This window comes from Rhea americana, unplaced genomic scaffold, assembly GCF_003343005.1.
Source record: "Rhea americana isolate MKP2758 unplaced genomic scaffold, rheAme1 scaffold_163, whole genome shotgun sequence".
NCBI lineage: Eukaryota > Metazoa > Chordata > Aves > Rheiformes > Rheidae > Rhea > Rhea americana.
Window position 1 is genome coordinate 1,187,987 of NW_028185739.1, and position 12,834 is coordinate 1,200,820.

General features: G+C 41.2%; 1 protein-coding gene across 2 annotated transcripts in view; it reads left to right on the plus strand.

Annotated features, from left to right (window-relative positions):
- Window positions 1-12,834, plus strand: part of SRGAP2 (SLIT-ROBO Rho GTPase activating protein 2) — a 115,225-nt gene that overhangs the window by 71,715 nt on the left and 30,676 nt on the right. The window contains exons 7-11 of one of the 2 annotated variants that reach the window (XM_085300390.1): window positions 1,346-1,570; window positions 2,503-2,604; window positions 3,487-3,684; window positions 8,610-8,694; window positions 11,412-11,439. In XM_085300390.1, the coding sequence (XP_085156516.1) occupies window positions 1,346-1,570; window positions 2,503-2,604; window positions 3,487-3,684; window positions 8,610-8,694; window positions 11,412-11,439 (638 nt within the window). The remainder of the gene's footprint in view (window positions 1-1,345; window positions 1,571-2,502; window positions 2,605-3,486; window positions 3,685-8,609; window positions 8,695-11,411; window positions 11,440-12,834) is intronic. The other variant, XM_085300391.1, reaches the window with a different exon arrangement.

A 12,834-nucleotide genomic window follows, 5' to 3' on the forward strand; every position in this document is an offset into this window, starting at 1 on the left:
TTTTCTGATTGAATGTAATGTTCTCTCATTCTCTGCCTCCAGTCTAACCAGCGACTGCTGCTCCTTTACAAGATTCCCCACCTGCTGCAGCTTCTTGGCACTGGAGCCAGGCATCTAGCAGCGCTTGGTGGCAGGAATTCTGTAGAAGTGGGGAATGGTCCACTAGTCAGTCCCTCTGTATATCAATCTTTTTCTTTTTTTCCCCCATTTACTCACAATAACAGTGATGAGACTCAAATGATGGGTGAGGAGGAGGAGGAGTTCTTTTTTGTTTATTTGTTTTTGTTATTTTTTTTTTTTTTTTGCTTACAGAGCAGCACAGCAATCAAGCAGATGGTCTCTTTTTTTTTCTGTTTGGATATTCTCCTAGCATATGTAATCTTGATTGTAATTTCAAGAAGGTGGGCTCCTTTCTAGCTCAATTTATTAGATGTCTGAAAAATTCAGGCTGTTTCAGATCAGCTAATGAAAAGCATTTTTTTCCCTTGTGAAACATTAGGAGTTGGCCGTGCAGCCATGGTGGAGGTGAAGCTGCTTGATTGTCTTCCAGTGACATCATCTTAATGTCAGTAATAGCCAGGAAATTCTTGACCTTGACCACCTTCTGCTTGAAAGTTTTTGGCTCTTCTATTTCACCCTAGCAATGAAGTCATCTCAACCAATCACTACTTGCTTTTTGGATAACTCTCATCTTTATGCTGATGATTGTACAGGTCATACTCTTGCTTCCTGAAGTGTACTGAATTAAATAGTTTTCTGTATGTTGGGTGGAATAATTTAGGTGCAGATTAACCTTTGCAGGTGATCCAAATCCTATGATTTGTTTCTCAAGATAGAACTTCAGTGCACTGTCTTCCTTTTAGTTGGAATAATTTGGAAAAATTTTGTTTAAGGATTTCAGAGTGCTTTTAGTGAGAATTGGTGCCTTGGAAAAAAAGGTTAGAATTTAAAGAATTTAAAGGTATCCACTCTCCTGCCATTGAACCTATTCACTTCTAGAGTAAAATTTCTTCTTGGTGTTTTTTTAACAGCATGGAATGAAGTCTGTAGTACTCCATGACGACTTCCCAATCTGTTGTAACAGTTTACTGTCTGTGCTTGTCTCAAGCTAATTATAACACTGCTATTGAAATTTGTATGGGAATATAGGCTGGGTTCTATTTACTGTGAAAACTGCTAGTCAAGATACCTCTGTGGTCAATCAGAGACAAGAGACCACTGTGGTAACTAGAACGCAATGAAGTATCCCAGACCTGCTGTCCATCTGTCTTACAGTCTTAGAAATTTTAATTTCAGTTTCAGAGATTCTTCACTTATTCATATGGAATTGTGTGTCTTTTTCCAGCAGTGTTGTGACCTGGGATACCATGCTAGCCTCAACAGAGCTCTCAGGACGTTCTTGTCTGCTGAGCTGAACCTGGAACAGTCAAAGCATGAGGGTTTGGATGCCATCGAAAATGCTGTTGAGAACCTGGATGCCAACAGTGATAAGCAGCGCCTCATGGAGATGTACAACAATGTCTTTTGTCCACCCATGAAGTTCGAGTTTCAGCCCCATATGGGTGATATGGTCAGTTTATAGTCTTCTTTCAGCTCTAGCTCTGTAAACACTTTGTAGGAATCAGTCTTCCATTTAGTTACATTTATAGAATTACGTTTTTAGCAAAATAAACTTTCTTGCTGATAGAGGCTCTTTTAAATTGTGCATTAGCTTGCGAGGTGAAGTTAATATCAGGTAAAGAATGGTATCAAGCCTTCAAAGGAGCATTGTCTCTCCTATTCAAGGCAGCATAAAGATTTGAAGGAAAATCACAACTTCCCAAATTTTTAACTGCAGTTTTGCCTCTTCATTTGCCTCACTTCTAATAGTTGGACCCACTGAAAAGCCACTGGTTTGGCTTTGGTTTTGAAAGGTTGAGGGGAGCCTTAGAAAAGGGAGCTAATCTGAAGATTAAGCAGTAACTTGTGCCATGGATATCTGGATGCGAGTGACTCTTGACTATCAAAACCACTAAGGATGAAAATGCTACTGCGGTGTATAGGTAGTTCGGCTGAGTGCGCTAAGCCTCTCATACCCTCTGCCCCAGATGCCTATCTGATGCAACCAAATTCTTCTCTGATGTGGTGGAAGCACACTCATCTCCTTGAGGTTTTAGGACTTGATTTAGCGTAACTTCTGTAATAAAGCACCTTCAGACTTCCAAAGAGAAATGACAGGCTTACATCACTTACAAGCTATTTTTTTCTAGTTCTTTTGAGATGTTCACGTTTGCACTTTTTTTCCAATTACTTTTCATATGGTCAGGAGGTGGATGTGCAACTTGCTAGAATGCAGGCCTTTTTACTGAATAAAATCCAGACCTTCTAAGGCTTTAAAATGAACCATTTTGGGGATATTTGCAATAATATAATGAAGTAGTTGCACTGGTTTTGAGTCTGTTTTTTTTTTTTGTGTGTTTTTTTTTCCCTAGCACTCTAAAAATGCTGCTGTTTTTCTTCCAGGAGTCGCAGCTATGTGCCCAGCAACCAGTCCAGAGTGAATTAGTGCAGAGGTGCCAGCAGTTACAGTCCAGATTATCTACACTGAAGATTGAAAATGAAGAGGTGAGCCACTCAAAGCCAGCAACCTTTTGCCACTTACAAAGGGGAGTAGGAACTGAGAAGAATGCAGTTACTGTGAGTCTTATTCTCTGAAGACTTGCAGTAAAGGCAATGAAATGCAAGAAGGCAGCTGAGGCCAGAAACATTAGTCTGACCGCAATTTTATGTGAAAGCTGGGTGTGTAGAGAGGGCTCTTTTAAAAAAGCAGCAAACATCCTTTGCCCTAACCCTAAATTGATAGGGCTGATCATGTTTCAAGAAGCTGAGTTTGGATAGCTAAAAAAAAAAATAATAAAGCAATGTTTCGAAATGAAGACAGTGAATTTGCGTAATGCAAGATAAGAGCTAGTTTTTGTTTCTTCAGACATCTAGGATGAGAGTGCTAGATGAATGGCATTTGTCTGAGAAGAGATCAAAATATCTGATCTGCAGGAATTTTTAATTTCTTCTGGGAAAAAATTAGAAATCCCTTTACATGTCTAGAATTTTGATCCTGGCCTTCAGCAAAAATTTACAGTGCAGCAAAGTCCTGTTTTTAATCAAAGATTTATTTGATGCCCAATCAGTGTACTTACAGAAGGTGACTACGTTTTCCTCCAATACTCTTTGCTTTGAGGTTGAATTTCCCTATTTCTCTTCCTCACCCCAGCCTGTGGATTACCACTGTTTTCATACTGCTGGCTGGCTCAGTGTCCTTCCTACCCTTTGCTTATATAGACTGTGTTCTGTCGACTAGCGGAACTTGACCCTAGTTATGGCCCACGGAACATGAAACTGGTAATCTTGGTTCATTGAGTAAAATGCCCTGGGGTACTTACTGCCTCTTTTTTTCACCTGCAACACATTATTTTCATTTTTTCAAGTACTCTTATTTTTGCTGGACAGGTTAAGAAGACTATGGAAGCTACTCTCCAGACTATCCAGGATATAGTCACAATAGAGGACTTTGATGTCTCTGACTGTTTTCAGTACAGCAACTCTATGGAGTCTGTTAAATCCACTGTCTCCGAAACTTTCATGAGCAAACCGAGCATTGCCAAAAGACGGGCCAACCAACAGGAGACAGAGCAGTTCTATTTCACGGTGAGGTATTAAGTTTTCAAGGTGTTCAAGGTGATTGAAAGCCTTTGGGAGTTGCATACCTGTATGTTTTTTTGCTATAAGTTTTTGTTAGAAGTATATTCATTTATAGTATTTTTAGAATTGTTTTTACAAAGGAGTGCAAAATGTTGCTGTCATCTTACAAAAATCCACCTGTAATTGATTTTGGGAAAGCAGAGTTAGTATACTGGTTTTAAAAGGAGATGCTTTGAATTCTTTTCAAATATATTGAGATACCTCTGACTGTTGATGAAAACTTTGTGCATAAACTGAGTAAAATTGGTTTTTCCTTTTTCTTTCCTAAAAAGGAATTGTCTGAGAGAGAATTTAATAGTTTATAAATATAAATTTTTCAAATATAATACAAGCTAAAAGAACATTTTTTTTCATTTTTGTTATCCTCTAGCAATTTCAAAAGTTCAAATAACCTTTTCATAGAACTGGTGCGTTTTTAGAGGATGCTAATTCTCTATTGACTCTGATACCAGTGTATATGTTTTTCCTTAAATTTAATTTGTTTTATGTTGAGCTGTTGAATTCTTTTCTATTTTAAAAATCTTTCAAAAAGTAGACAAAAATAATACCTCTTATCCTGAATACTTTCTGACATTCCCTTGGGCATCTTTTGCCATACTTGCTGTCCTTTAGGTTCCTGTTCCAAGAATGCTGTGGCTTATTAAAATTGTGACGTTTCTGTGCAAATTACCGTGGCTGACAGGATGATTTTTGTCAAGGCTTGCCTTATTTTAAGTTTATCAGTGAGTTTATCGTTTTCTTGAACAAACTGAAAAAGCTTAAAATAACTCATTAAATTAAGAAGCCTTCTTAGAAGGTGAAGCTGGCTATCGAGAAAAGTAGGCAGGGAAACGGATTTAATTAAGAAGGGATTAACCAGCCTGCCCATTAGATTATGGAACTAGAAAAATTATTTTTTAATTGAACTGTAAGTGTTCTCTCTCTAGAGATGGACTATTATGTGTTGAAATGTGCACATAGGAGACCAAGCCTGTGGCTTTACTTGGGAGAAGTGTTTTTCCCTTTCATAGTGTTAATATCCTGCCCCATACAGCCAGACCGGGGAAGTCGCAGCAGGACTGTAGTGCTGTCTCCAACAAACAGAGGTGCTGTTTGTCGTGTCATATACCAGCTGGATAAAATAACTATCAAGAGAATGAAGTTGGTATATGACGGGCTTCTTTAACCAGGCTAATCAGATACATGATTGATCTACTATTAGGCAGATTTATAAATATCATTTATAAGAATTTCAAGCTTTGTTTCTGCAAGGAGCAATTATTTCTGTATGTGAGAAGATGCTCAGGTGAGTACCTATGAGAATTAGGCCAAAGCCGTGTAGCAGCGTGGGTGAGACTTCTTAGTGCAGAAAAAAGAAAGAAAGCGTTTATGCTTTTAGAAGACAATGCAGAACAGAGACTCACATCCCCTCCTACCTGTGACAGCCTAAATGTATTGAGGGATATGAAGCAAAGGAGAAATACTAATTTGAAAAAATATTCCATGTTGCCGTGTAACAAAGGTTGGAAGCTCTACGTACTGTACCGATAGTTAGGCGGGGCTCTTAGGTGAATGTGGTGATACTACGATGGGAATTTAATTTAAGGAGCACTGACGTAGTATCCTTATGGTAGTGTTAGTTATGTTTCCACTAAAGGTATATCGTTGTATGCTTGCACCAAGATAGTTCTTTGAAGGAAGATTTGTATTCAGAGCAGAAGCTTAAGCCTCCTGCGTCAGTCAGAAGCATAGGAAGGATGGCTGACTCCGCTCAGCTAATGCAGGTACGTACAGGGAGGAAGCAGGAGCGACCTGGGAGAGCTGGAAATCGAGGCTGCGTGCACAGCGCTCGGGAGGCCGGTGCTGCCTGTCGCCGTCTGTGCGGCAGTGGCTGCTGCGCCAGCAAAACTGAAGCTACCGTGAGCGTGTCTGTCTGTGCTGGAACTGCACGCAGCTAACTGCCGTGTAGCCGGCACTCTGCCCTGCCTCAGACGAGGAGGGAGAATGAACGATTCAAACCTTTCTGCCTTAAAATAGGGGATAATTTTAGTTCTTTGTAGTAATGTTATTTCTTTCTTCCAGAAAGATTAAAATGTGGTTCAATGCTCATTCTGTGAAGTGCTTTAAAAATTAATGTAAATTTATTATTACCAAACCCTTAAGACATGGATAAGTATTATATAAAATTCCCCTTCTAATCAATCTTACAGCAGTGTCATGCTGCTTCTGTCAAAGTGCCACTGTTCCCACGTTTAATCACCAGCAGGACGCGGCGGAGCGACGATCCCGTTTCCCCGCTGCACCCTGGGAACGGGCCCCCTTGAATCGAGGGCCTTGTTTGAAGTCGGTCTTGGGTGGAGGGCTGGGGGAGGGAGCAAAACTGCTGAGCCTTCCAGATCTGAGACGGTTAAGGATGTGGGATGGAGACAGAAATCTCGTTTCCCACAAAGCAGGGAGACGTGGTCTAGTTTGCATTTTGCTTCATTAGATATTCCAGCTGCCAGTTGTTCCTTGCTGGAAAAATATTGAAATGAGGCTTGGACTAGGGGAGGGTGTCAGAGTGGTCTGGTTTGAGGAGATGGTAGGTGCAAAATGCTCACCAACAGCAGATCATCCCTCTTGGGCTTTCACAATATGAAATAATGTGACTTGGGTATGTTTCTACCTCTTGGTGTCTGATTAATGTACTTAGTCTAACTCTAGCTGTACTTAGCCAGAAGTGGACTCCCAGGGAGTTCGCCCATAACCCTGGTGCTCTTCTGCAGGCAGATGATGCTCTTCGTGTGCCTGTCTCCCTGCAGCAAAGCCAGGGCAGTGGGCCGGAGCGTTGGCAGGTCCCGGGCGGAGGTGCTCCCGCTGCGGGGGAGCCCGTGGGGTGGATAAGCCAAGATGGGGATGCATCTTCTCCATGCTCAGCTGCAGCCGCCTGGGGAGCAAGACATGGGTGTGCTGAGCAGCTTTGGGTGCAGCGATGGTGCAGAAGGCCTTGCGCCACACGGAGCAGTCTGCAGCAGAGTGCAGAAAGCTGCTCTGGGTTTTGCTGCGACGCTGCTGTGTGATAGAAGTGGGATGTATAGTAGAAAGGGGGAGGAAARGTCTGTTTCCTGCGGGAGTGATCATCAATCCAGTTTCTTTTGGAAGCAGGCTTCAGTCTTAGAAAGAGGATGGACATAGGGAACATAGAGGTAATGCAAGAAAGACTGAGCTTAAGTTTTTATATCYGCTTCAAGGGGAAGCGTAACTGTCTTCCAGATCGAGTTGATTTGCAGATCTTTAAGCTTCTGTTTGAGCTATTTTGAGATTAGCCTTGCAGTCCCGTCTGTCTGCTTGTTCTCGGTTTTGAGACAGGGAGCTCGACATCTTCCAGAATCAGATCTATCCTCGTATCTCCACTTCGGTTTCTCTGGTTATTTTTGCAACTTACACTCTGTATTTTTCTGGTAAAAATTTGATGCAAAAGTTTAACTGCTTTAGGAAAAGTACATAATTGGGGAGTGGCAAACAGGTTCTCCAGGAACGTTCTGAAAAAACATGGTTAGCTTTTAAAATTTTCACTTTTTACCAAAATGATCCTTCTTCCTGCTTTCATCTAGAACAAAATAAATTAAAGTATTGGCCCTATAAGAATTGGGAAGTGCTGAGAGTCCCCGAAAGGGCATAGTGTTTGTGAATGTTTTGTTCCAATTTTGTCAAGCAGAGGGACATAATTAACTGCCAAAAGCCTGTGTTTTAAAAGCCCAGTTCAGGCACTTTTGTATGTCTTGGCAGTATGCACGACTGTCGGGGAGTCTTGATGGCAACTTCATTAGCTCCTGGGAGGGTTCCCCGCCATCAGCACTGTCATGGTGTCGGCACGCAGTGTTTCTTGCCTCTTTTCATCTTACGTGTAGGCTGCCATTGCTACAGTYTGCACAAGGCAAGCAGGGCACTCCTATAGTTAAAATGCCATTTTTATCCTAAGGATTTACAGTCTTAATTTGGCAATACAAAAGTAGAGGTGGAAGACAGTGAATAGAGCTGGGGAGAGCTGAAGAAGAGAACTGGACCTTTTCATTATTAAAACAGAATCCTTTCGTTGTGCTCATTTTGCTATCTCAATTTTTTTTAAATATCCCATGTTTCTGAAAAATGGTCTGTGGTAGTTCTGTTGCAGAGTTGTATGCTATTCCTGTATTCCTGGGTGTAAACATGTCCTAATTATAACGCGGACAGCTACTGCACAGCAGAGCGTATTTTTATATGCTGCAGCATGGCAAAGATAAATAATGCTGTTTTGAACTTCAAAATAGGAGATGAAAGAGTTGTGAAAAATAGCATTTGCAGAGCTKGGAAAAATCGGAAACAAGTAGGAGAAATGATTATATAATATTTTAATGAGAGACCGTATCTGAACTTAAATGTTCTGTGTGTGTGTGTACACATGCTTACACTCACTTGCTCCTTGTGTATCATCCAGAGCAGAGGCAGACACAGTATTTGACAAGTAAAGTGGGGTGAGAAAGGTTAAGTGAGAGAATAACCACAGTAGCAGCCTTTTWGTTTGTTAAAACAAATTGCTCATTCAGTTGAGGGTGATGCACAGGAAGCACATTTCCATTCTGCCCAGTCTGCAGCGGAGGTACATGACAGCCCCTCGGATGTCTAGAAGATGCCAAACATCCACCTGATTCCTGAGCAGAGCCATAGAAATTACCCTGCAGATATGTGGGGTGTGGGCTGAGCTTCAGATTTACATACCTGTGCAAGCCTGGAGGATTTAGTGCCTCCTCTGTGCTGTAAATTACCTGTAACCCTGTACTTCRGCATTGTGTTCAGGACCCAGCAGCCTAAGGATGCAATCAAAAAACTATAAATTGTCCACTCATCATATTGCTTTTTTCCCATCACTGCAGAAAATGAAAGAGTACCTGGAAGGCAGGAACCTGATAACAAAGCTCCAAGCAAAACACGACCTTCTCCAGAAGACCTTGGGAGAAAGTGAGTGCAGCCCCCTCGGTCACTGCTAGCCAGGCTGCTGCAGTTACCCAGTTAGCTGGCTGAAYAGGGCTGTCTGGGGTTACTGACGCTAACTGGATGGATTCGTGTTCTATGAATTTATTTTCTAACCTGTGTGCTAGAGAAGCCAAACGACCTACATGGCTGCTTGAGTAATGGTGAAAGGCAAATGCTTAATGAGTCACTAATGTGCATTGCTTATTTGTTTAAATGAAGCATACGCCCACTCAGTCATCCTGCCCCACATGYGCACGTTCTGCTTCTCGCTTAATCTGTGTCAGGGTAAGCCTTGTGACTGACAGTTTACTGATTAGTTTAGGAGTGTTGCCTCGTTAGGCTGGTCGAAAGTTTCATTTGCATGGTAGCTTAGCTGCTTCTGACCTCTGTGGGTTCGATCCAGACTAAGCTAATGCRTGTGAACACAGGCTTATGTTCAGAGCATGTAAAATATGTTGCCTGTCTGTAGGACATTAGGCAAAGGGCAGCAGCCAGAACTGAATATGCCGTTTGCTATTGGTGTCCGAACAAAGGGAGACTTCTTTCCCTTTGCAGCATGGGCAAATCCTGTTGGCCAAACACACTTCTTAAACTACGCTTCCAAGTTTCCATAGAAACCTGCCTGCCTAGTGCTTGTAGAGGAGACAGTTTAACAGTCCAAATGTCAGGTCAGAAAATGGCTCAACTCATTCCTGGGTTTATATCCTACAGCAGGGCTCATTTTTTCTTTAGTAACTTAACTGGACTCCCCACAGTTTATGGTGTGCAAATCTTCTGAATGAAATTTTAAACAGCATGTGGTCTTTCAAGCACATTGCTTTCAGTTTAAAAATGTACTATAAAAATAAAATACTTATTACTACAGTAATTAAGAGTTGCATGTTTATCAGACTCGAGCCACTAGAAGGTAAGGAAAGAGGCTTGTCGTCATCTTGTGCTTTATTACTTAAAGTTTGTTCTTTCTTCAGCTGCCCTATGAAAAGAGTGGGTGAAACTAAAGAGCTGTACCCTTAGGGTATTTTTCTTCTGCCTCTAAATGTCTCCAAAAGACACCCAGGCTGCCCCTGTGATTAATCACATTCCTGGATCATAGCTGATCTCTGCATACCGAGACCTATTTCCTCTTAACCTGCCTGCCCCTTGAACTGACCTCAAGCTGTGGTGGGGCAAAAGAGAAGGAAATTTCATGCAATTTCTGTATCGCTGTGTAGATTTAAAGGCTCCTTCTGTTTGTTGTGGTTGCTTTGCAATACCAAAGCTTTCTCGACCCWTCTTGTGAAGGGATCCAGTGTGTGCTAGGGTTAGCTCCAAAAATTTTTTTGAGGAAAAAAAGATCACTTCTGTCACCAGTGAGATCAAAAAGAGCTGAAAAAGTGAGGTACATTTTGTCTCCAAAACTAAGTTAGATTAATGGTACAAACTGGGTCCATGTCTAGGTCCATTCATAAAATTTCACTTATCTGGGATATAGGCAAATAAAACTCCTCTCACAAGTCACAGAAACATTTTTAGATGCGTTACTGAAAAACATACATGCAGCTGTGTACGTTCAGTCCCTGGAAACCTCATATTTTTGTTAWGATTTTTATTCTTGGCCCTTTCCTTAGGTGGCATTTATTAGTCCTCTTGCAAATTAYCTTAATCTAAAGAGGACAGTTTCTGGTAATAAAAACAACAGCAAGTCTTCCTATCTAAAATTAATTAAGTCCCTGTCTACTGTACACATTTGTCACTGCAGTGTTGGAGCCCCTTGATCTTGCCACATTCATATAATTTATATATATGAATATTCCATGATGGAAGTGAGACAGATGGTTGGAAATTCTGCTTCAGAATAACATTTTCATGCAAATCATGCACTGTTTCGGCTTTACATGGGGAGAGGAAAGTGGTTATCAAGATGTGTTCAACTAATTCTCAGCTATCAGCAATTAGATACTTCCCTATGTCATTCTTCCATCTCCCCAGGAGCAGGAAGACATTGCAGGAAGAAGGGTGGATTTTCAACTGGTGTAAATCGGTATGGTTTCACCRATAATGATCTGTGACCAGCAAAAAATCTGGCCTGTAAAATTCCCAAAGGCACATGCTAGTTTACTGTCTTTCTTATTCCTTGTKGTGCTGTTCTAAAATGATGCCTGTGTTAGCAGTAGTTGCTAGCTTGGCTGCTTCCGTGCAAACTCAGTGCACATTAATGGAACACTCTTACAGATGTTTGTGGAAAATACCATTAAATGTCTCTCTCCCAAAATAGTTTAATGGCATCACGTTCAGGCTGTGGGCTAACAAATCCGTGAATGTTTTCAGTCTTGTTAAGTGGCTTTATAAAGTATAATCTATCTCCCCACTAATTCTCCTGGGAAGGAGGAGGGAGGGAGAGGTTGACAAGCCTAGTTTTTTGGCAGTAGAAGTCAACAATTAGAATGCGCAGGGAACCAATTTTCAAAAACAATACTTTCCAAAGAAAGAGTCCTCAGGCAGCCCAGGCTGTTTTCTGCGTTTCCTGGTCAGCCACTGCGGAGCCATGCCAGCAGGGATGCTCTGAGCAGCCACGGTGCTAGCAGGAAGCCAGCATGATGCAGCTCTCCAGCTGCTCCTCTCCCTCTCAGATTGTCCCCCCACTTTCAAAAATGAGATTTATGCATCAGTCAAAGGTATTCTCCTATTTACCATAATGCTGTATTTGTTTGTCTTCCCAACAGGTCAAAGGACTGACTGCTCCCTTGCCAGGTAGGTGTGTGGCTCAGAGAACTCAGAACTCAGAGAATCTTTTTTTTTTTTTTTTTTTAGGACTGGCTGCTACAAATTGGCCACTGCCAAACAGGATCAGATAGCAACCCAAGATATGCATCCATTAGAAAAGGACATTCACGTAGCTAACATATAAGCAAATTCCTGCTAGTTAATATAGCATTAAATATCATTGCTATTATCTGCATCAGTGCAAGGTGATATTCATAAATCAGTTTAACCTCTGGTTAGCTGAGAAATGGTGTTTTGTTTGATGTAGTGCCTGCTTCCACCTCTCATTTCTTGTTGGCACTCTGTGCTGCCCCTCAGCTGTGGCAGTAGCACTGTTGGTAGGGCTGCATGTTGAAACAGATTGGTACACTGATTTAGGTTAAAAATAACRGAGGAGAAAAAAAGGTACATGTGTATTTTGTAGTTTTTCTTGCCCCCACTGCTTTTAAACTAGATCAGTTCCTCAAACAGAGGCTGGAAAAGGAATATAAGAAGGAGGAGACAGGCAAGTGTGAGGAGCTGTGGCAGCTGGCACTGTCATCCAGAGGAGTGTTCTTCATACTAGGATTTTAATGAGCACATCTCTCTTTCTGTAATAGAGATGGACCCAGTGACTCTGCAGGATTTATCCACGTTGTTACTTAGCCCCTAAATAAAAACATAACTGATAGCTGGGGGGGCTTTTCTTTCCCTTTGCCCTGTTGACCCTCCATGCTCTGACATTGAGCTGGATTGAAGCAGTATAGAGGTCATGGAGAATAAAATTTCCATTTATAATTAGGCCCAATCACAGTGCYGTAAGTAAGCTTCTTTTGATGGCATTTTTATAAAACGTAACAAATCTCCGTCTCCAGATTGATGGATTCAAAGGGCCCAAGGAGCTGGAGTGAGGACTGTGCATCGTCCTGCCTTTTTAACAAAAGGAAGGCGATTACTAGTGATCAGGAATCATTACTACTTTTCACATTCCTTGTAGCAAAGTAAAGCTGACAGGCCCTAATTAGAGTCTGACATCTGTAATAATAAAATATTATTCATCWTGAAACAACTTTAAATATCACAGAATCATTACTGCTAATAGTTTGAGTAACCTTATTACCTGTGACAGCCCATGGAATCTGATTTCTTACTTTTTTTTTTTTAATTCAGTGTTTTTGCTTTTTATAAAAGAAATTTCTGCTGAATTAACAGATTGTACTGTCTTCTTAAAAATTGGTTCTAATCATCTTATTTATAATTCAGCAGCCATCTGCCCTAGCAGGGAATTGGCTTGAATGATGCATTAGGCCTTTCTACCATTATCTCTCCCACTTCATGTTTAGCAGGAASTATAGGAATTTTAAACCTCAGTAATAAATTTGAGGAGAAAATCCTGGCAAAGGA